Below are 23,119 nucleotides of genomic sequence, written 5' to 3'. Positions count from 1 at the left end.
TTGCCAAACATCAGGGAATTGCATTCTACTTTGTAGCAAAAAGATAACCATTTTGAGTCTTGTATATATCTAGCTCATATGAATCCTTTGGTCACAATAGACTTTTCTGTGCTTGCTTTTTGGACCTGAGAATCTAAACAAGAAATATGTTTGCATTTTTCTTGTCTGTAAGTCATAATAATAATAATTAATCATTGCTTATGTCTTCTTGCACTGTAATTTTTTATAAAAATTGATAAGGCAAATTTTTAAAAGTTTTGGCTCCAGTTCAGCAATTCACTTAAGTACTTTTTTTTTTTTTGAAGACACTTTGAAATCAATGGGACTGAAGCACATCCTTTGGTGCTTGGCTTAGGCTATGCTAGAATATGTTTAGAAAACTTCAGGAAAAGTTGCAGTGATTTCTTTTGCTGTCCCTGTTCTTCATCTACATCTTGTCTTAGATTTGAAATACGGGCCATCTTTTACATGATGTCTTGGGAGGGAGCAAGGAGCCTTACTTGATGGAGGTTATAGATAGCATTTACGATTTTTATCTGACCTTTGCAATTGACTGTCTTGTGGCAAACCTGTCTTATACCATTAACAGTAGCAGTTATTCCAGTAATGCATACAGGGGGATAGGTGCTAGTCAGTGCAGGCTCTGGAACGCCATCCTGAATGGGAAAAGCCTGGGGTGCAAGGCACTGTTGGACAGCAGGCTCTGAGGCGGTGGATGCTGGCATGGAGCCTCCTGGCTGCCCTGAGGATCCAGGGAGTGACGAAAGTCTCTTGCACACAATCCCTCGCTGGACCATGTGGGTAGGAAAAAAAATGTGCAGAACCAGGGGAATTTGGGAGAGGCGATATTAAAAAAAAAAAAAGAGGGGGGCCAAGTGTCAATTAGTCCTCAACTTGCCTGTTCCTAGGTTGTTAACAGTCTTAGGGTGTTGTGCTTGCTGCTACCATATGGAATCTGGTAGAAGTGGTTTGAGAAGTAGAAAATGGAGAAGCTTCACTGTAAATGCTGTAACATGTCCAGCTGTTAAGGCATATAAACCATGGCATATGATTAGATGTGCACAAACAAAACAGGGTCCCCCAGGATGTATCGATAACTCTGTTCTTTACAGTATTCACCAATGTTTCCGCTTCCCTAAATTAACTTGTCCTCCGTCTTCCGTTGTCTGTGGAGCATGTGCGTGGTGTCTCTGAAGCAGGCCAACAGGAAGGGTCACTGCCTGGTTAACTGTTTTACAGACTTCCTCTTCACGGAGAAGCAATGAGAGGATTTGCAAATGCCGGTCCTCATTGCCAAATTTACTATAATTCAGCATTTGATGGTGGTCAAAGGCTGAAGTGTCAGGGCTGTGCATTTTACCATCATATTTCTCAGTGCATAACTTGATGTCTAACTGGTCACCTAAAGGCTCAGTGCCAGTCTAACACTCACAGTGATCGTTTCTTGGCAAGGATGAAAATGTAGTTGACTTGTTTTTTGTTTGTTTCTTTACACTTATCTAAGATGTCTGCAACTGAAACAAATACAAATTTTTTTCTTTCTTAGTTTACTTTTGTCTTTTGCTGGTGCTTGGTTCAAAGCCTGTTTCACTGCTTACCATCTGTAGAAGCTATTGCTGCTAATTATGAGCTGTATTAGTACAATGTCTTGGCTGGAGTTAGGAAAGGCACTGGCTGTGTCAGTGGTGACCACAGCTATGGGCAGACATAGTACCTACTTCACCCCCACATCAGAATATTTGTATGTATCCCCCTAGCTCTGACTTGCCACCACGTACCCGTACTGCCTTCCCCCTCTGCGTTTCCCGCTGCAGAGGAGCACTTGCACCCCACGCCTCTAGCAAAGCCAACTGCAGCCCCTCACCAAGGGGTTCCTTACCCCTACTCTTACCACAGCCTGTCATGCCTGTGCAGCCACCATCTCTCATCTCCATCCCAGGGAACAGGAGGGACGGGGACGAGGGCTGCTTCCTTTGGCTGCCCAACCCGCTGGCATCCTGGGAGAGGAGGCCCATCCAACCTCCCGCGTGGCTCACCCCCGGCCGCCCCTGCGGTGGCTCCGAGTACATTGCTGCTTGTGTCACGCTGGCTGCCAGAGAGGAAAGGTTTTGGAGAGGAAGAGGAAAAAGGAGGGAACAGAGCCAGAAAGACCACTCCAGGCTTTCTGCATCCTCAGGAAACATCCGGAACCCACACCAGACCACCTCCCTGCTCAACAGTTGCTGTGCTTCCTGCAAAAACTACCTTAAATGCCGAAGAACATTATTACTTTAAGACCCAGTCCTGAACTGGGTCTTGAGAAGCCTCCCAAGGGCTGTTGCTTCAGTGAGTTGCAGCGGGAATGGCTGGGTAAGGCTCCAGCGGGGAGCGCAGTGAAGCAGAGCAGCCGGCGCGAACGGGGCCGGAGGGGGAGCTGGGGAGGACGGACACCCTTCGGGCATGGCTGTGTCCCCTGCAGGGCCACTGCCCCGGCCGCCCGTCAAAGCCCGTGGCGGTGGCCGTGACACAGCCAAGCTGTAGGGTCGGTCTCTTCTGTCAGGTGGTGGCAGCGTAAATCCGTGGGAGAGTCTTGACCAGTGGAAAAAGAAGTGGGAATTCAGCAGCCCACATTCAAATCTGGAGTCTGATGTTGCCTCGCAGCTGGGTTTAGGACCAGGCTTCCTTGTCTATGAGCTGAGAATAGCTTTAAGCTTTTGTGAATAGCTTTAAGATGTGGAAATGTAAGGCTGGAGCTCAATTTATTGCGTGCGTGCGTGTCTGGGTTTACGCATGCTTTCTTTGTTCAGAGTTGCCTGGTTTCTGTCTACACGCATCTTACAGGTGCAAGTACCAACTCTGTAGATGGATTGGAGGGCAGGCACTACAACATGCAGAAGGATTTATTTATTTTTTTTTTTACTAATACATTTTTATTGCCTAGCCTTAGAACAGGTGTATAGCCATATTATTACAAAATTGCTGCGAATCTGTATAACTTGTTTCCCTTCCTGTGTGGAAGGGTGCTGCGTCATTGTGTACACATTCATCCCCCTTAATTGCACCCACGCTAGAGATATTGCACCGTTGTAATGTACACGTGTAGTCAGAGCAGTACGACTTTATGTGCAGGCAAAGCCTTAGAGGTAAAGACTACGCGCGTTGTTTAAGCGTAGCAGAAATTATTTCTGATGGTAATTTATTAGAGGTTAATTTTAATGAGTTTTATCCATAAATATTCATGTACAAAAAATCCTATGCTGGAATAAACGTACTGTTAGCTAGGCAAGGTCCTCTGAAAAGGTGGTGGGGGAGCAAAAGATGGGTGGGGGGGTGAGTGAGATGGCTTCTTTACGAAGTTAACATAGGAGATAACTGGTCTCATCAATTAGCCTTAATTTGGTGCTACTGCTGTGATAAAGTACACTTGAGAACCGTTCCTCTCTCTGTTAATGTAGTGCAGTAATGTCTCAGCAGCCTCAGAAGCCCAGACGGCTCTGACAGTTTTGAGAGGACCCTTGAGGCATATTTGGGGTACCCGCCAAGTGTGACGGTCCAAGTCTAAACCCTGCTCCCTCTCTGGCAGCGGAGAGACGCTTTCACTCAGCCAAAGGGGATGAAGAAAAACATCTCCCCGGTGTGGCGCTGCCTCTGCAGTGGCGGGAGCGTGCGAGGCCATGAGAGGTGTCCCGGGCGGTGGCAGTGAGAGCGTCTGTGCCCCGAGCCGGGGCCTCCCCGTCCCCTTGGCACATCCGCTTTGAGGTGGTGGCTCGTCACCTCCTCTGCCTGTGGGTGCCCCGGGGTGCCCCCCATCAGCCTCCGAAGCAAAACGCTCATGGGAAGCGTTAGGGGTGCTGCCTACCGTGTGTGAGCTGATAAAGGTCTTGTGGGCAGCGTTGCTCGCTCACCCTAGGCCCATGGGCTAAAAATAAATGAATAATAGTAAAAAAAAAAAGGGATGTTGGCCAGCTCGGGCAACTCTGACACCAGCAAAACACAGCTTGCCTGTGTTGTGGCCGTCTTTCCTGACCTTTATTAACGCACCCACAAGAGCAGCAAAATACATAGAGTTCTTTAAATGTTGCAGGGAAAAAAAAAAGTGGTGTAATCCTCTGGGTGATTAGTAGCAGAATTGAAACGGTCTTAAGTGCTGACAAAGGATGAAAGGCTAGAATATTTAAGGAACTATGAAATTATCTTTCTACCACAGAGATAAGGATATTCCGCAGAGGATGTCTGTGCTGGTTACCATGCCTTTATTCCCCGCTGAGAACATGAACATCCAGGGAGGGTCCTTACAGATTTCCTTAATGAGCCTGCACTTACTTACGAATTTGCTTTTCTGCGGGGGTGGCACTTGTCACCGTGTCCCCCGGGGCTCATTACAGGGGACGCTTTTCTCTCTGTTGCTTGCTTGCGATGCTGTCTTGTTAGTGCAGCTCATCCAGGTTTGGTTCTTGGGGGAGAGGAGGGGACTGAAATAGTTTGCTGGGTGATGAAAGAGGGCTTCAAGAACAGGCAAAAATAATCTGAAATTTAATTAAACAGAATGTTTGTTGGTTTTTTTTTTTCTTAAAGTGTGGGAAGTAAGCACGCGTGTGTGTGCAGCAGGAGGGGGACCAGTAAGAACCAGAACAGAGAAGCGCCTTGAGTGTGTGTATGCTGCAAGCGTGGGTTTCCCCCTCTTTCCTCCACCGCCTCTGTGAAGCGTGCGCTGGAGCAAAGTTTGCGTTTGATCGCCGATCGCCTCACGCTCCGCACGTAGCGCTGTCGTTAAGCCATCATCTCGCTGGCCTGAAGCCAGGGCTCGCCGGCGCAGGGGCGGGCGCTCTTTCTAAACTGAAACAGCCTTTATTGATACAGTGATGCGCTGCGCATGTTTACAGCGGCTAATTGGAGACTTAATCTGAATATCCTTGACTGAACTAAGTCACTGGCAATAGCCTTTTAAATTCCAGGTCCTGCCGCGATGGTATGCCTGCTCTTCGCAGCATGCTAGTGGAAACTGTATTGTCTCTGTGTACGTGCGAGTAACATTGCAGCCTAAAACGTAGTTTTAGGTCAGAGGAGGATGTAAAATAAAACTCTTATCTGCTTTTGCCATTGCAGAATACAGGAGAAGAGCACTGGGGAACTGGAGGAAAGCGTTAACTGACATACGTGCAGAAACATGTAGATTAATTAAAGATACAAGAAGGGAGGTTAATCCTTTTAATGATTAGAAGAGACAGACATGCTCACTGCAAGGACAGTTGTGGTCCTATGGCAATTTTAGATTTCTTTCCTTAAACAGTATTCTGTTTTTTCCTGGCCATGCCAAGAGGCTGAACAGAGAATTTGGGTGGTGGTCTGAAAGCAAGAGGTGTTATTTTACTTTGCCTTTTTTTTTTTTAAAGCCATGTAGACAGCATACAAAGGAAGACGAATGCCTGGGACACTCAGGAAACCACAAGTCTCAGAAGAAGCCTGGAGAACTCACTTGGTTAGGTCCTTTTGTAGTTTCCTGAATTGCCTCTTCACTTTGGGACCCCAGGAACTATCCAGCAACGGGGACAGCTCAACAGAACTCACTGCTGTCTCCAAGGCTTTGTTCACAAATGCTCCCTATTCTCTTGGCAGTGATGGACAGCTGCCATGAACATGAGGCACGGCTGTTCCATACCTTCCCACTTCACAGCGGCATTGCCTTGGCAGCCAGCTTGAACTTGAAGAGCATCCAGATTTATCTCTAAGTGGGTGTTCTGCTAAGAAAAGAAATAAAAAATAGTCACAAGCCAAAGCTGTCCTTCACATTAATAGGACTCTTCAGGCCATGAAGAACTAAATTTTGTTGCCAATCATTAGAAAAGCTTCCTAAGCCCCATCATAGATTCATTTAATAGGGAGCTCATTTTTAGATCAGAGATTGATGCTGCTTTAGCTTTACAGACAGATTCCATAAGATTTGAAAGCTTATTAGGGGCTCCTTGAGCTACCACTAGATAGCATGCCAGTCATCAACAGTTGTGTGGCATGGAGATAATCCATGAACAGAGCTTTCATGGGTAATTCTTTGTTTCTACCCTTAGTTCCAGAAGAATTTTAGTAAGCAGGAACAGTTTTCCATCTTACGGTAATTAGAATAATATCAGGTAATAGTAGCCTTTTGTTTGGTAAGCAAAGATAAACCAGTATCTTTGCATCTTTTGTCCTGCAGATGAGAACAATAGTCTCTCCCATAATTCCCACTTTCAGGCTGTTCCTCAAAAAAAAAAAAAAAAATCTCCAAAATGTGCCTCAATGCACCTGGAAGCAATAATCAAACTAAAATGGTGCATATGAAAGACCAAAATAGAATAAAAAGTGTGAAATGAACTTTCCAGTTCTTGGAAGATCTGAATCTGAGGACCAAGGTCACATACATGCAGGGAGAAGCAAGTACCAGACCACCTGGCTAAAATGCTATGCATGGAAACAGGATTTTTGTACAGTTATCAGTACTTGCCTGGCAGGAAGGTACTATTAACAAACAAACAAAAAAGAGGTGGTGATGGTAAAAACAACATTGTGCTCCTGAGATGAGAAATTTTGAGAATGGATGCATTTTCACTTCTGTGGCTGGCCATAGAAATGTTGTCGTTTTTCCCCTTGAATTTTCAGGGTTGCTGATATAATACCAGAGCAAGGAGCAAAAGTAGCTGCGATCGTGTCAATCTGCCCAAGATATAGTGCTCCAGAGATGAGTCACCTACCAGTACAGGGTCCTATCAACCTTTTGTATCTTGGTTGCCATGCCTCGTTTGGCCCTTCAGTAGACGCTTGTCACCAAGGTGACATCCAAGGTACCTTTGTCATGTAGGACTACTTCTGCAAGCTAATGAGGGACAGCAAACTGTGCTTGTAGTTGAGTTTGTGGAGTTTGATCTGCTTTGTGTTTCATGAAAGATGGTCACTGCCCCAGCATTTTGATTGTTATTTCTGTTGGCTTTTTGCTTTTTAGATGTCTTCCATATGGCTTCGGTTTAGGCCTCTGTATGAAGATGAAAGTTGAAGTGAAAAGGTGCAGGTGTCTTGCCCTGCCAAATTCTAGCCCTTTCCCCAGTGTTTCTTAATTTCTAAAAATAGGCTCCTTCCTCACACAACCTTTCCCCACTCTTGCCCCCATCCCTGAGCAAGAAGCTGATCAAAGAGAGGAGGCTAGGTTTAGCTCCATAAATCCAACAACTGTTTGACTGAAGACTGATAATCAAGCTATGGGTGAGGAAACGAGGTACTGGTTTTTCATGCAATACTGCCACTGAAGCCCATTTCATGTTTTGCATGACTGAATGACAGAAGCGAGCAGGGTTTCACCCCCCTTGGAATTGGTGATTCCCTTTCCAACAGGCATAAAACTAATGTGTCTGATTTTTTTTTTAACAAAATTTTCTTCCCTGTGCTCCCTCCCATCTCTATGGAGTATTAAATTTTCCCAGTTCATGCTTCAGTATAGCAGTTGAGTGTTTTAACTTTCATAAATTCAAACAAGCTAATATTTAATCATGTTCATGAATATTTTATACTTAACCATTATAAGCTGCACAGTAGAAAACACTTGGGCACAATTGGGTGCAACAAGAAAGTACTTAAGAAACACCCCATTGTGCCTGTGTGTCAGACAAGCCTCAACTGAGAATCTCTTGTCTTTGATCACGAAATGTCAGACTACTCATGTTCTTTTAATGTAGAGCATGCTGTGTGCCTTTCCCTTTCTGGCTGTACAGACTGTGCGCGTCTACAGACTAAAATCAGGTTGAGTACAATATGCACTCAGACCTAAGTCAATCAGGTGAATCCTGGTAGTCCTCATTTCCTAAAGTCTGGTCAAATGATTTTTTGTTTGTGCTTGAGTTCAGGACTGAGAACCACATATTGGACTGAAATTTGGGAAACTTGGAAGTGTGCATACAAATAAAAGTGTATCTGAAAACTGCAGTGGCTATAGTACCATTAATTTTTATTAATACCTTGGTTTTCCAGACAACCATCATAGTGATATTGTAGATCAGTATTGCTTTGTGTCTATATACCACCTTTCAACTAACTTACTTTACAAGTAATTTCTGAATTTAACTATTTGATGTACAAGCTGTATGTAAAGATGATCTACACTAGGGATCAAAAGTAGCAGCTGTTCTACAATATAGAGGACAAAGCTGGTACAGAAAATGGAAAAGCGTATTGTGGAGTCTTTAGCTTAATCTGCAAGGGTGGTTGGTGTTGGCAGGATAGAGTTACGCAGGCCAGAATTTTCTCTGCTGGTTGCAAAGGTCGTACTAGTCCTCAGAGGAAAATATGGGATCAGTATAGGGTTACAATACCACCTATACAGTCTGCACTAGGAGTACACTGGGGGCCCCCGGCTTGGTGCTAGCAGGCACGGAGAGCATCTCCTGCTGACCTGCTGTCACCACGGCTTCCTATTAAGCAGCGTTCGTTTCCACTTATGAGCGTCTTTTAGCGGAGGTATTCTCTGAAGCATTTTGTTCCAAGTATCAGTCCACTCCAGCGCTGCTTATTTTATGAAATGTAGCAGAATGATGCCTCACAGCATGGTCCTGGCTATCAGCTAAGAGAATTTCTTTTTCCCCTTGCTAGAAGCACTGGGAGGCAGGCAAAAATCCTCTCTGTGGACCTCTTGTTTTTTATCTGCCTCCAAACTTTGCTGGTGTCTTGCAGTTTGACTTGCAGATTTCTCTGGCTGACTTGAGTGTAATACTTAAACTGGATGATGAATAACTTAGTTTTGCAAGCTTCTGTGCAACGCGGAGTTTACTGATGATTCCTGTCTCCTTACTAAAGCTGGTAATTACTGCTTGTTTAACTGGTCGTTGATTTGCACTCTCTTGGGAAGCCTAACATCTCTGAAAATGACAGTGCAGAAACTGCAGTCTTGACGCTTTGCTTTTCATTTTCCAAGTTTTGTAGGCTTTAATTTATGACTGTTGACTAGACCGCCGGAGTATTGGTCTTCAAACTATGGGGTGTGTGTGTGCATGTGCAACTGCAAAGGCATGCGTCTGTATATCAAGAGTTTTTAACTGTTCAGCTGTTGTTTAAGACAACAACTTGTCTATTTTAACTTAAAGTAAGAGGGGGGAGGGTTTGCTGAAATTTGCTCTGAGTGCTTACACTGGGAAGTTAAGCCAACTAGCAGCCATTGTAATAGATTGTATTGAAAAAAAAAAAATAGGTACATTCGTGCTTATTACTGCCTGCTATAGTTAGTTTAGGTTTGGAGTTGGTTAATGAAGGGAGATACTTCCAAAAAGAGAGTGTGCTTTTCAGGATACGATAGCCGAAAAAGTATAGGAAACATTTTTTACTGACAGTCCACTTGCTCACCTGGTAAATGGTTTGATTATTATGATCCAGCCTCCGGCTTTTATAGCTAGCCCATGCACTAAACTGACAAATACCAGTGTTCACCAATTACCTAAATTAAGTCTGGGTCATGCATCTCATCTCCTGTTTCTTGTTTGCTTTGAATGAATCCAAAAGTAGTGCTAACAGCTGGAATCCCTGCTGAGGACAGCTTGATCTGCTCTGGAGCTGCTCCAGCCAGTGCTCTGATAAAGCTTGATATCATTTCAACAGGCTCTAGGAGGACCAGAATGATTTCCCTTCATTGTTTAAGGTTTCATTCAAATATTCACCATGCCAGGAAAAAGGATATTTCACTTCTGCTTTTCTCCCTTCATTGCTGCTACTAGAAGACTTTTTTTTTCCTCTTTTCTTAAAGTTAAGATAGAGTGTGGCCAGTGCTTTTGGATTCTGTGGGAATTGTTCTACTTCTTCATCCCCAGGGTCTCTGTGCATTGCGGTTGCAAAAGGTGCACTCTGTAAATAAATAATGCATCAATGTCTCGGAGTCAAAGCACATGTTCTGCTAAGAGAACATATTATATGGGGGAGGCCGGGGAAAACTCTGGCCTTCTGCCCAGATTTCGGTAGTAAGTAAAGGACCTAAATCCCTTTGAGGATCTGGCCTGCAGTCTGTTATTCTTCAGCAGCTTTTTGGTTATGGCATTAAAAAATAGTAGTAATATTGGATTGATTTTTAGGCAGTTCGGTGGTCTTGGAGTAACGTCTGCTCTCCAGAGAGAGACTTCCTCAAGGCCTCCATAATTTTGTGTTGTACATTGACTTAAAAACGCGGTGTTATCAGTCAACAAAGTTTTATTCCCACCATGCATCATCCCTCTGGTACGATTAGCAGAGCTCTGCTGAGCTAGGCCTTGTGCCGGCGGTGTAGGTGCGCATCCCCTCGGCAGCAGCTGTACTTGCTGTAGAGACGAGACCCGAGACCCCTGCTCCCCCAGCGCTCCCGGCACAGCCCTCCTCCCTGCCCGTCTGCTGGCATCGCTGGCCCCTCTCCTCTGCTCTCTCAGCTCCCGAGGTCACGTTTCCCAGCATACGAGGATCAAGTTTATCAAAGGGTTACTATTTTAATTTTCCACCTAATCCAGCTCGCTGTGCATGGGATGGGTGAAGGGTGCACCCATATGAGTTGCTGTGCTAGCAGCTGGGATGGGGGGATGTACGAGGCGGGTTATCCTCCCCAGCGAGGGTACAGCTCCCTTGGACCATTTCTACATTGCAATTACAGCTGGCTTGTGGCTTCCACCAGGCTTGTGCCCCTAAGCCAGGCTTGTTTCCAGTGCTAGGCTGTTATCAGGCTGATAGTGAAATGTAAGTTCAGCTGCGGAGCTGTTTGTAACAGCAGAATGACAACAGCGCAGACAGGACCTACAGCAAGGCATCTAGGTAACTGCCAGGCACGATGGCAGAGGGCTTATTACTGGGAATAAAGGTACTCGCTCTTGTTCGCATCATCTCCCACCCTGGTGGGCCACCAGCCCCAAAGCACCTGTGGCCTGAGGTGTTGGGGTGAGAAGTGGGCTCTGGTGACTTACCGCTGCCTCCAGGTACCATTTGCTGGTGCTTGTGGGGAGGAAGGAAAGTCCATTCATACGTGACTTGATGCAGCGCAGTATTTTTGCAGCTGTATGTGCACGCCCATCCTAACTGGCCAACTGCTGTGAACAGACTTTTGTTCATGGTAGCAGAGGGTCAAAGAGATCCGTTGCACTGGCTGGCAGTAACTTCTGTGCCAGTGTTTGCTGGCACAGTAGAATAACCTTTGTGATTAAAGCAGCATATTGAAGTGCTATACTGTAGCTGGTCATGTGTCCCATGAGGACAGCATGCCTTTAGCATGTGCTAGGAAGCAGAAAACAAGACCTATGGGCTTCCTAGATAAACATTTCAATTGCTCTTGGTAAAGCCTATATGGTCAACCTTCAATGCTATCAACTGTGCTTGGCAGATTATTAGGGTCAGGTCATGCAAATGTTGCACAATCACATCCTCGTTCTGTGGGATAGGCATGTACAATACTCTTGTATCCAGAGTTCAAATGTTACGGTTTGGATGGATGGAAAATTAGATGGATAAAAAACTGGTTGGATGGTTGGGCTTGGAAGGGGGGTAGTTAAATCTGTCATATTATGCCTAGAGGCTGGTAACAAATGGAGCACAGGGGTCTGTTATGGGACCTGACCTGTTAACCACCTTTGTCAGTAACCCAAAGCAGATGGCAGAGTGCACTCTTATCAAGTGTGGAGATGGCACCAAACTGAGGGGGACCAGTGGATGCACTTGGGGCAGGGCTGCCACCTAAAGGGATCCAGATGGGCTAGAGAAACAGGCCAATGGCAACTTCTATGGAACTAAACATTGGGCAAATGTGAAGTCCTGCCCCTGGGAAGGCAGAGCCCCTTGCAGCAGTACAGGCTGGGGACTGCCAGGCTGTGGAGGAGCTCTGTTCCCCAGGGGAGCCTGGGGACCCCAATGGTCTTGGTGGGCAGTGAGCAGAGTATGAGCCTGCAGCGTGCTCCCTGCACAAGAGCATGGAGGGCAATATTCACAGCAGCACAGCCAGTAGATTGAGGGGAGGGATTATCGCCCTATTCTCAGCCCTGGGGAGACCACATCTGGATACTGTGTCCAGTTTTCCAACTGAACTTAGCCCATAATCTCCCATCACTCTTGCTGCTAATACTGGCAAGCAATGAAAGAGATGTCAGTGGAGTGGGAACATGACTTCTATTGCCACAGCTTTAGTGGAGTAAACTCCATGGAAGGTGACTGGTATCACTACCAAGTAGTCCCAATAGTGAAGAAGTGGCTCCGAGACCAAGATCTGGTAGCCTGCCAGCAGTCTCACCTGCTTTTCCAGGCATCCTGCTTAGTCTGCTAATGGTGTCAGCTCAAGTTTAATACGTTTTTGCTGTAAAAACTCTTTTAAGACCCGTCGACTCTTGTGTGGATTGGAGTAATTCATGTTAAGCTTATCTCATCATTCAGGGTGAAATTTAAACAAACCATGAATTAAGCGATTCTATCAGCAAGTCCGGGAGATGATCAAAGAGAGAAGTATGCTTCTGAAAGCTGGTTAGTTCTGTGACTCAGTCCATGAAAGCAAACATGCACTGCCCTGTGCAAACACAGCACAAAGGAGTTGCATATTTTTGCAGACTTTGCTCTATGGACTTTTACCCACACCTCCTGGGGACCCTCACTTTCTGTTGGACCATAGGGACATATATAACAGGGACTGGAAGATATGAATAGAGGAGGATGGTGGTAGTAAGGCATGATATCCTGGGATCACTGTCTACTTTCATTATGACTGGCAAATCAGTTTTGCAATGACTGCTTATCTTTAGAAACCAAGCAAACTGTAGCTGAAGCTGCCTCAAAGTCATGTACCTTGTAGAGAACACTAAGCTTGTACCATACAGACCAATGTTTTAGTTTAATTAATTTTTTTCCTCCTACTTTAGTGTATATATTGTGAAATATGAAGGGTATTTATTTCCAGTTTGGAATTTCACGTTGGCTGACTCATCCAGTGAAAGAAGCTTGTGCAGAGATACCTTCCAGTGGTGGCTGCTGTAGGTTTTGGATTGATCATCTGAAAAATACTGAGACAAACTGGTAGTGGGAGGATGCCTAGCAAAGGAAAACTGAAGGTGGGCATCTTGTAGAATTTATTTTTTTTTTAATAATCTTTATCTTTCATTCAGGCTATGGTTGCTTGCTATCCTGGAAATGGAACTGGGTATGTTCGTCATGTGGACAATCCAAATGGTGACGGGCGCTGCATCACCTGTATTTATTACCTGAATAAGAACTGGGACTCCAAGGTGAGTAAGCCATGGGGTTGAGGCAGAAGGAAAAACTACTTCAGAAACAGAGCTTTGGCACTGTCTGTTGCTTCTGTGAACTCTGAGCTTTTGAACAGCTGGTGCATTCTTCATATCTACATTTATTTTCTTAGTGTTTATGGCAACCCTTTGGAAGTAAGAATCTGAACTGTTTCCTTATCATTCTCTCCCGTCCCACACACTGTTTTGTTGCTGTAGAATAAAGCTTCTAAGCACAGGGCTGCTGGCTCTTACACTTTGTTTAGAGGAAAGAGCAATGAAGCATCAGAAAGAAAAACATAATCCACTAAGGAATAAGTGGATTCTGGGAGCAGAATAAAATGACAGCCCAAATTTGGGACTTCAGTGTTCTTGATACTGTTCCTTCAGGCTAACCTGCAGAAGATCAGGCAGTTGCCTTTGTGGTTTTCTTCCTTATGAAGTGATGGAGCTTAGTAAGAGGAACGAGCACATGGCTTGGTTTGTCCTCCCCATCTTTGACTGCACCAGCGGGTCTCTTGACAGGACAGTGCTCTTGTTTTTGCCTGTATTACTGTAAGGCAATACAGTCAGCCTTGAATTTGCCATACCTTTAAGTTAGAAACAAAATAAGGGTTTGTAAAGTTGTAAGACATCTCTTTACACTTCTGTTGTCATAGTGCAGCACAAACCATTCATGTGGATTATCTGTTGAAAATTGTCCAATGTTTTTTATCTCTCTAACCTGTCTTGGCCATGCTAGGTGGAGGCTTTTTAAACATATGTAAATACTATGAACCCTCAAACATGGGTTCAGATTTAGAGGCAATGCCACTAAAAAATGCACTGTTGGAGAAAAACACATTCCTTTACGGAGAGTATGACAGTGAACATCTCAATGTAATAAAATGAAGGACGCGATGTGGGAGGAAATGCAAATATCCAATTTATTTTGTGCACTGCACTCTTACTCTAAATAGTGAGGAAGCACCCAAGTGGACACTGAGAAAGCTAACTGAAATCCAGGACACTGGTGGAGAGTATTACGTAGGTGTGATGGTAATTTTATGCAAACGTATGCTGGAGGACATGCAATATAACCATGCTGGCCTTTGAAAGCAACCATGTTGCTTTAAACCTGACCTAATAGTTTCCTACTGAGATTTGCATGCCACGTGGAGGTACTAAGTCAGGTCAGCGCTGGGCTGACAGCATCTTCCCTGCACTCTGTGGTGCAGCATAAAAGCCTCCAAAGAGCCCTCAACAGCAACAGGGGGGAGGCAGAGTTCATCTGCATCTTTTGAAGTTTCTGCAGTGTGTGCAGTTCAGCAGACTTTTTCCCTGAAACTGGTGGCACCTGGAAAGAGAGAAATGATGTGGAAGAGAAACCAGGCTATGTCATAAGCAGGGAAAAGACTGGCTGGGAGATCTAATACCATTATGAGAAGTTTATTACAAATGCAACAATAGACTTAACTTTTACACCCTGGGAAGGGTGAACTCCTATACGGTCAGGTGCAGGCTCTGAAATACCATGAGCAGTATCTACCAATTGCTGGGAGGAGAGTCTGATCTCAGACTGGTCAGGTGGAGCACCCTTAGCTGCCTTGTGGTAGTCACTGGTTCCAGAGATGTGAGCGGGAGCTCAGAAGTTTCCCAGTGTTTGTTACAGAGCCAGTGTTGTCTTTATCTTGATTCATTTACTTTAGCCAGATGTTTATGCTGAAACATTACAAACTGTTTGAGAAAATCAAGGTGGCCAAGAGATTCAGTGTATGGTTTTCCAGTGTTGTCATGTAGCTGTCTTGGTTATCATTAGATGTTTATTCCCCATTTGGGTGCTGAGGAGGGAGAAATAAGTCATTGTTCACATGAATGTGTGGGTGTTTATATGTGTTTATATGTATTTCTTTCAGCTGCACGGTGGAATTCTTCGGATATTCCCAGAAGGAAAGTCCTATGTAGCAGACGTTGAGCCGATTTTTGACCGATTACTTTTTTTTTGGTCAGATAGAAGGAACCCACATGAAGTCCAGCCTTCTTATGCAACCAGGTAAGTAGCATATTTGGTACTGATATTTGGCCAGGAAAAAGCAAAGCATCTCTTCTACCAATATTTGTATCTAAAATTATGGCCATCGTGTTTGTTTAAATACACATGCATAAAAAAATTGAGTGGGTTTTCTGGTTTTGAGTCATTAGGAATTCTCTCATCAAATGAGGAAGAACAGGCTTGAATGATAAGATTCCTTCTGTGATGGAAAAAAAAGCCCATGTACCATTGACAGGAGAAATCTTCCAAGCCAGGCACAGCTGTTTAGCTGGGAGATGCTGGGTTATATTTTTACCCTCGTAACACTACAGGGATTCTTGGGGCTACCATCTGTCAACAGGCTACGAAAAGCTGATGTGATGCAGGGCAACCCCCAAGCTGCCTACAGGCATCCCAGAACAGAAAAACATGCAAAGGTCTTTAAGCTACTTTTGCCATCTGTTACCAGGGGCTGTGCACTCTTTTGTGCCTCCAAGCAGAAATTCACACCTATATTTCTATCTTACTTGATAAAATATACATTTAAAATGCTGTCTATATTTGTCTATAAAGATGTGCCGTTTGCATCCTCTTTTTTATCTACTAATCCAGTTTTGGTTTTTGCTTTCTCTATGAGCATAAAACTGCAGGGCTCTACCTTGATAGGAAAAGTTGAAACAAACACAAGATTTCTTTCTTTTATAGGTATGCCATGACTGTGTGGTATTTTGATGCTGAAGAAAGAGCAGAAGCTAAAAAAAAGTTCAGGAACTTAACTGGTATGATTCTTTTATAAGTGTTCACCAGAAAGAATTTAATGCATTTTGATATTTCCAAAGTTAAAGACAGATCGGGAATAACTCTGTAGCTAGATGGGTACAACATTCATTTTTAGAAAGCTTTTTCATCTGTAATCACTAGTTGTGTATTTTATGTGGAGTGGAGAAGGTGACAGAAGAAGATTCAGGTCTGGCCTCAGTATCCCTGATGAGTGTGATGGGGAACACGGGAGAGGTGGTTACTGATTTCTCTCCCAAATGGCTGCTGAGATTTTGTCCCAGCCCAGGTGGCTGCTTCTGTCACTGGGAGTCTCTAAGCTCTTCTTTTGTTATTTGGGAAGTATATTTTGTCTCCTCCGAACTTTGTTTAGCACAAAGTCACAAGACTTATGCAAACAGTTTCATAATCGTGTTCTCTAAATGTTCTGGCCAAGTAGGGCCTGTCTTCTATTTTAATGAAGGGCAGTTGGGACCTGCAGCAGTGCAAAAGGGATTTGTCTTTAATTTACAAGTAATTTCTGAGTGAGGATATTCATAATGACCTTGGAATGAGCTGGAACCTTGGATTATGAGCTGGAAAGAAACTAAGTTTAGAAATGTAAGTGCATCTTTTGGCAGGCAGTTGCTAGAGTAGCTGTGATCATGGTGCACTTCAAGAGCTACATACATTCAGCTGGGTCTCACAGAGAGCTTAAAAGTCAGCCCAGAGACATTTCTGCAGAAGCCTGGGAAGAGGTGACCCCAACTTTCCTAACGGCAGCCACACTGCCTGCTACTGTTGTAATGGCATACAAGTAATGGACTAAGTTGTCCAGATGTGCTCCAGCACCCTACCTGGGGCCATGCTCAACTGTTTGCTCTTTGGAGCAGTTTAAGACCTGGTCTTCAGGAGCTGCCTCAGGCAGTTCCTCAAAATATAGTGTGGAGAGCATTTGTCTTTTTTAAAATGTGTGCTGTGCAGCAGGGGACCAGCAAAGTCATAATTAGTCGAATGCTTTTCAGAACAGACTGTCATCTATGTAGCTGGTATGCAAAGCAAACGCTGGCTTCACCCTTGAAGTGGATCATGAGCAAGGGGCCAAGAGAGGGGAGAAAAGTATGACAGATCTGGAGTCTGGAAGTTTATTGGGCTACTTAAATACTGCATGAGTCGTCTTTAGTTTCAACAGGGCAAATGTACAAAACCTTGCTATGACTATCCCATTAACATGCTATGGATTCATACAGCATTTCAGTCCATGCAGTGAATTCATATCATGAGTCTGAAATGGAAAGTGCTGTCCATTGAAAAACAAACCAACTTTATTCTGTTCGAGTTTTCAGATGTATACTGCCAGAAACCTCTGGCTTAACTGCCTCTCCTTTTTTTCATTTTTTTTGATGTAGATGCAAGGAAGAGAGAAGCACCTCTTAATGAAGACTAGTCAACTGTTCCTAAACTCTTTGTGAGGAAGTAAGATCCCAAAGATGACTTCCATTTCCAGCGAACAAGGGCAAATTGTTATGCAGAAGAATGCACTGGTTGTGTCTAGCATGTGCATCTTATATTGATGGTACTTAAGGCAACCTCCTGTCATGCCTGCATCTGGCAGAAGGAACACTTGTTTTCTATTTGCCTTTTGCTGGAAAAAGTAACCAGGGTTAAAAAAAAAAAAGAGTATCACTAAGCCTAGTGGTAGTGGCTCAGCCAACTGGCTTTTGATCACTCTTGTAACCAAGATAACGATCATTGGAACTTGTGGTAAAAACCCAAGTCTTATTTGCACTTTATGGGGGGAGAAAAAAAAAATCTAGCTCAATGGGAAGGGGCTTTACAAGTTTAAAATCTGTGGCAGACTGCTAATGGCCAAGGAGAGATACTGGGAATGTGAAATTAAACTGGATTTTTGTAGAATGTCATCTTACGGTCTGTCCCGCATAGGCCTGTTGATGTACTGTTCATCACTTTGCTGCATAGAACGTTGGCTCAGCTTTTTGATAGCACAACTTTCCAAACAGTTTTTTGTCTACACAGTCATCGCATTTCCTGGATTTTGTTTGCTTTTCAAAAGTCAAGTTCTAGCTGTGCAGTTGCGCTGCCTTTTCTGTCCCAGGACTGAGGGGGAAGTAGTTAGTGCATCTGTCCACAACTTTGTAAAACAGTTTCCTTTCTGTTCTGAGCGGGACGGGTTGTACGGTTTCTGTTTTCACCGTCTGGTAAGACAGCTTTTTTCTCCCAAAAGTTTGGTAAACTTGGAAGGCTGACGGCACACAATGCATTGGTACTAAAGGCCAATGATATGTAGAGTTAAGTGTTATTTTCATGACTTCTCCATCTACTGTGTTTTGTATGACACAGATAAGAATCTGAAAGGAAAAGATATGTCTGGCAGTCTGACAAATGTATGATAAATAATGGGTAACTTAGACTTGATTTCTATGCTGCTTATCCCTAGCTAACACACTTGTTTAACTTTTCATGCATATGTAATTTGAATGAAACAATGATTATATTTCAATTGATCTGTTATGCCAGGTAACTACTGCTGTGCTCAAGCCATGAGATCAGTTATTCAAATGGCAAAGCACATATTTTTTTTTCTCCATTACTTTTGTAAACTTAGACTCAATGAGTAACTGGTGAGCTATCTCCAATCTGCCTAAGCTTCTACAACCAGCACTTACTATGCAGTTCAGAATAGCTCTTAATGAAGCTGAGAGCTGGCGGTGGATCTATTTATCACTCACACTAATTGTTCTCAACCTAATACACTCACTTGCATTCATTTTTGTCTCATGTTGTCAGTGTGTATGTCAGACCCTACTAAATGTTCTGAACAGATGTCCTCTTCAGTGTCCCATATTTTCCCGTGCCACCGGCCCGCAGTGGCGAAGGCGGTCTGTCTGAGCCGCCAGCCCCTGCACCAGTTCACCGGGCTGTGCCAGGCTGTCGTGCTAGTCATGGGTCTGCGGGCCAGCTCTGTCGCACTTGAGCTAGGGAATGAAAAGGCGGTGTGCAATGGCAACTATTAAATGTCAGTGACAGAAGGGTAACAGCTGCACAGGACGGAAAAGAAATAACTTTCATGACATAAAAAATGGTAATAGAAATGGAGTATGTTTTTAAGCAGTTCTGTCTCTTAAAAAAAAAAAGAAAACAAAAAAAAGAAAAAAGCTGGGCATCCCTCAGCCTGTCCTGAATTCTGAATGTAAATGCAGTAGTGCTAAGAAGCCCCTCATTCTCTCTGGCTTCTCCCAGCGATCCAGCTATGGTCTTATGGGCTGGACTTTGTTCAGCCTGACCACTGTGCACCTTAAGAGAGGAATATGAGGAAACATGCGTGACAAATATTCTTATAATTCAAGACTAGAAAAAGACAAATAATCTGATAAATGTTCTTTAATGTTAAGAAAAACATTATTCCACTACAGTTGCTTCTAAGTAGCACAGCATAGACTTGAAGGAAACTTAATGATAACTTGAAATTCTCATTCTGCAAAGTTCATGTCGGACGAGGAAGAGTTAGGACTCTTCCCTGAGAGTGAGAGGTAACCCTTTGAAAGATGGGAGGTGTAGAAAAAGGGGGGCCACAGGATTATTATTTAAAAAGGGTGGGGGGGGGAGATGCAGACCCAATCTGTTGTATTGCTATGCAAAGTTGATAATGGCATGTAAATTTGAAACTCCTACATGATTGTAAAGGGGGCAAAGACAGCTAAACCAGAGCAAAGTTAAGTCTTGATTTGCATTTTAAAACTAACCTTAAAAAAAAAAAGTGCACTAGAAAGAGATGTTAGTACACATCTCACTGGAGCCTAGAACAGTGGAAGAACGATGGGGTGGGAGGGGAAAGGCTTTGTATAAAGGTTGAAAAAGAAAGGTACTTCACTTACCACTATTGTTACCACCTGGCTTCAGCAGTGGTCAGCAACACACATGCAGTGGATGGAGTGTGGAGCAGTATAGATGCATTTAATGTAAATAAAGTACATATTTTCATTTTTAGCCAATATCTTCCTGATCTAGATAGGAGAGAGCAATTATTCTGTGGCAGAAAGCATTGTCTTTTTCTTTATTAGCACATAATTAAGTATAAAAAAGTTAGGGCACAAGATTTTGAAACCAATTCTTCCGTCCTCTGTTCCAGAGCTTTAGCCCATTTCCAGATCAGTGGGATGATCTCCTTGAAGATGCTGTAGTTTAATTGGAGGGTTGGGGGGGGTGGGTGTTGGTCATATAGGAGTCCACAGGCTTGATGTTTTCTACACAGATTTCTCTTGCCTGTCTCTGGAATTGTTGCAGACTGCCCTGCAAGAATGAAATTGTCTGAAGAACTGTGGGGGAAGCAGGCTACTGCAGTAGGGAGGGCATTTCAAGGAGATTCTTTCCTTTCCTCGTGTTTTGTCTTCATGGCAAACTGTTTGAAACATCTGTGGTTAAACAGCACTTGTCACCCAGTTGTAAAAATGAGTGTTTTCTCTAAGGCATTTAATTTTTAGTCGTCCAAAAGGTTTGTTGGGTTTTTTCAACCTTTAGGTAATGTGCCTTCATCATTCATATCTGTGAAGATGTTAGATGCCACATGTGAGTGTCATGCAATTTTTTTGGTGGCTCTTAAAGAAATATGGCTGCCTTTCCAAATACAATTGCATTGGAAAAATATGCAGAGCCACCAAGCCACAATTTGCAACAGGTGGTTTTTATTGTGCAGGGAGGAAAAGGCCAGGAGACAGTACTGAAAATCAAGATACTATTTTTATTCTTAAACCTGTATCCGTTGGCCTTTTGAGCAAAGTAGCCTCTAATAAATCTTATTTTCTCTAGATTACTTCTGGTTCTGTGAGGAACGGCCTCTGCAAAGTAGTGTCTAAAAAGATCCACTCTTTTTCCTTCTCTCTTTAAACAGTTTTAGTCCTTTCCTATTGCATTTTTAAAAATGTTGGAATATATTATATATATTTGTTGTTGCAAAATAGCTGGCTCTAACATCACTTGCATCTAGAAGAAAATGTATTGATTTGCAGGCAAATAACTAATTCTACTTTGACTGTGATGTACTCCCAGCAGATATCTGAGAGTGAGTTATGACTACATCTTCTCTTGTCAGGTTGTATGCTGGTCAACAATGCTGGCACTTTGCATTGGATTGATATAGAAACCCCTAGTAGTGTTTTACCATACATCACATTTTGTGTTCCTGTTACTGTTAAAAAAAAAGAAAAAAATGTGGCAGGAGTCAATAAACACTGGGTCATGTTAAATGTTGTCCTGTGCAAATCTTTTCAGCCTTGTGTCTTACCATGGCCAGAGTTGCGGCGGGTGGGCGCAGTGCCACGCAGCTGGATGAAGGGTGGTGGCACTGCACAGAGGTGACGCTGAAATCCACAGCTGCCGCTGTCCTCTGCTGTCGGGGACAGCTCTGTTTGTTGCCATCAGCTTGACATGTTTCCTTGGGCACTTCCTGCTATTTTGAAGTTATTTACCTTGCTAGTGACCCTCTTCTTGAAATGCCTATTTGTTTTCACACTCCTGTTGAACCAGATAACATTCTCACGATTCAATTGTAGTCTGATAAGTTTTATTTTTAACAGTGTTCACATCCTCCCCCTGCTACTTTTCCAGCCCGAGTCCCACAGTTTTCTCCTGCAGCTGTGGGGGAGGCTTCTCCCCACTCCCACTAACATTGCAGTTGAATGAAAGCCAGGACATTTTCACTCGTCTGTTAAAGTGCTGTGAACCTTTTTTGATTCATTTGCAATATTGTGAATAGTGGGAATTTCCCCCCCTATGTAAAAGGTGCTTTTGACCGTGGAGGGCTTGGATTTGACTTTTTTGGTTCAAGAGGGGAGAGGATTCTAGATAATTTGCCATTTCTTTAAGCGTTTCTTTTACACAGAGGAGTGCTTAGAGCATGTGGAGAAGACCTAAGGAAAGCAGAGGAGTTTTTCTTCTGAGCATGCTCCTCACTGAATAAGGGTTTGTAGGGACAGCTTGAGAAGAAGCTGGCCATTGGCCATCCAGCTGCCAAGGACTTGTCTTTTCTCTGAACTCTGACTAAACTTTCTCTAAGCAAATATGCTTGCAGTAGTTGTTATCTTATAGCTATTTAGGGGTCTCTTTCCTCCCCCACCTACCCAAAGGGATATGGCTAAATATACTTTCACTGACAATTCCCATGACTCTTGAGAATGCATCTGATATCGGAGGTTGCACTGAAAATTACAAAGTAGCATGACAGTGGAAGAGAGGTTAGTAAAAATTGATTCCCCTTTCCCACATAATTTTGTCTCTGTGGAATAGTTCTACTTGAGAGAGGTGGTAAAACTCCCATCCTCTTTCACAAAGTGTAGATAGAATTTTTTTTTTTAATCGGTCTTGTGGAAAGAGGGGATCACTTCATCTGCATGTGTGCTTATTTTAAATAATGCTGGAGATGCTAAATAAAGTAAAATACGCTAAGGCAGTCAACAGCAATTCTCATGTGGTGGCAAGCTCAGTCAGTGCCAGTGTGCAGGTCTGCTCCTTTGCTGCACACCCACAGCGGTAAATCTTCCTGTTAGAGGGGAGGCAGTTTGTGCTGCCCTATCTTAGCTAACATGCTGGAGACTGATTTAGTCAGAGTGTGCCTGCCTAGTCCCAAGGTTTTGGGAAAGTGTTAATCTGGCTGGCTCCTAAGTCTCCTGTATGGGTGGTTGGTGAGAAGCATGGAAACAAAGACCCTGTAGTCCAAGCTAACAGAGAAGATCACTTGTAATTACATACAGCTGTTCTTAATTCCTTTAATTTTGACATTTTTCTCAGCTTGTACCTGTTGTGTCTTGTGCTAAAATGCCTCAGCGTAGCAAAATCAGGATGGAGGTTTAAACTAGAGCATTTACGGGGAAAGAGTCCTCCAAATAGCAGAGCCAGTGCTCTGGGTTTCTGTGTCTGAGTGTGTCCCTTTTTTCCCCAGCTGTGTCAGGCTGATTAATAAAAAATACTATCTCCCCTTACAAGCCTTGCCTCTCTGATACAGCTGTTATTATTTAGTAACTTCCAGAACTGTGGACTTAGAACATTTTCCTGGTCCCTGATGCCCCATGATCTATGAAGCATTGCTGCTGCATGATCTTTCAAATACCATAACACTGTATGCAGCACAGAA

The 23,119-nt window shown here is 43.7% G+C and overlaps 1 protein-coding gene across 1 annotated transcript in view; it reads left to right on the top strand.

The window, feature by feature from the left end:
• The window catches only part of EGLN3 (egl-9 family hypoxia inducible factor 3), a 29,017-nt gene extending 11,598 nt beyond the window's left edge, over positions 1–17,419 (top strand). Inside the window, exons 2-5 of the mRNA XM_075712927.1 lie at positions 13,086–13,205; positions 15,101–15,237; positions 15,922–15,995; positions 17,382–17,419. Coding sequence (XP_075569042.1) covers positions 13,086–13,205; positions 15,101–15,237; positions 15,922–15,995; positions 17,382–17,419 — 369 coding nt within the window. The remainder of the gene's footprint in view (positions 1–13,085; positions 13,206–15,100; positions 15,238–15,921; positions 15,996–17,381) is intronic.
• Positions 17,420–23,119: the final 5,700 nt, after the last annotated feature.

The sequence above is a fragment of the Pelecanus crispus genome, chromosome 6, assembly GCF_030463565.1.
Source record: "Pelecanus crispus isolate bPelCri1 chromosome 6, bPelCri1.pri, whole genome shotgun sequence".
NCBI lineage: Eukaryota > Metazoa > Chordata > Aves > Pelecaniformes > Pelecanidae > Pelecanus > Pelecanus crispus.
The sequence above is the reverse complement of the archived record's forward strand: the minus strand, read 5'-3'. Positions and strand labels throughout refer to the sequence as shown.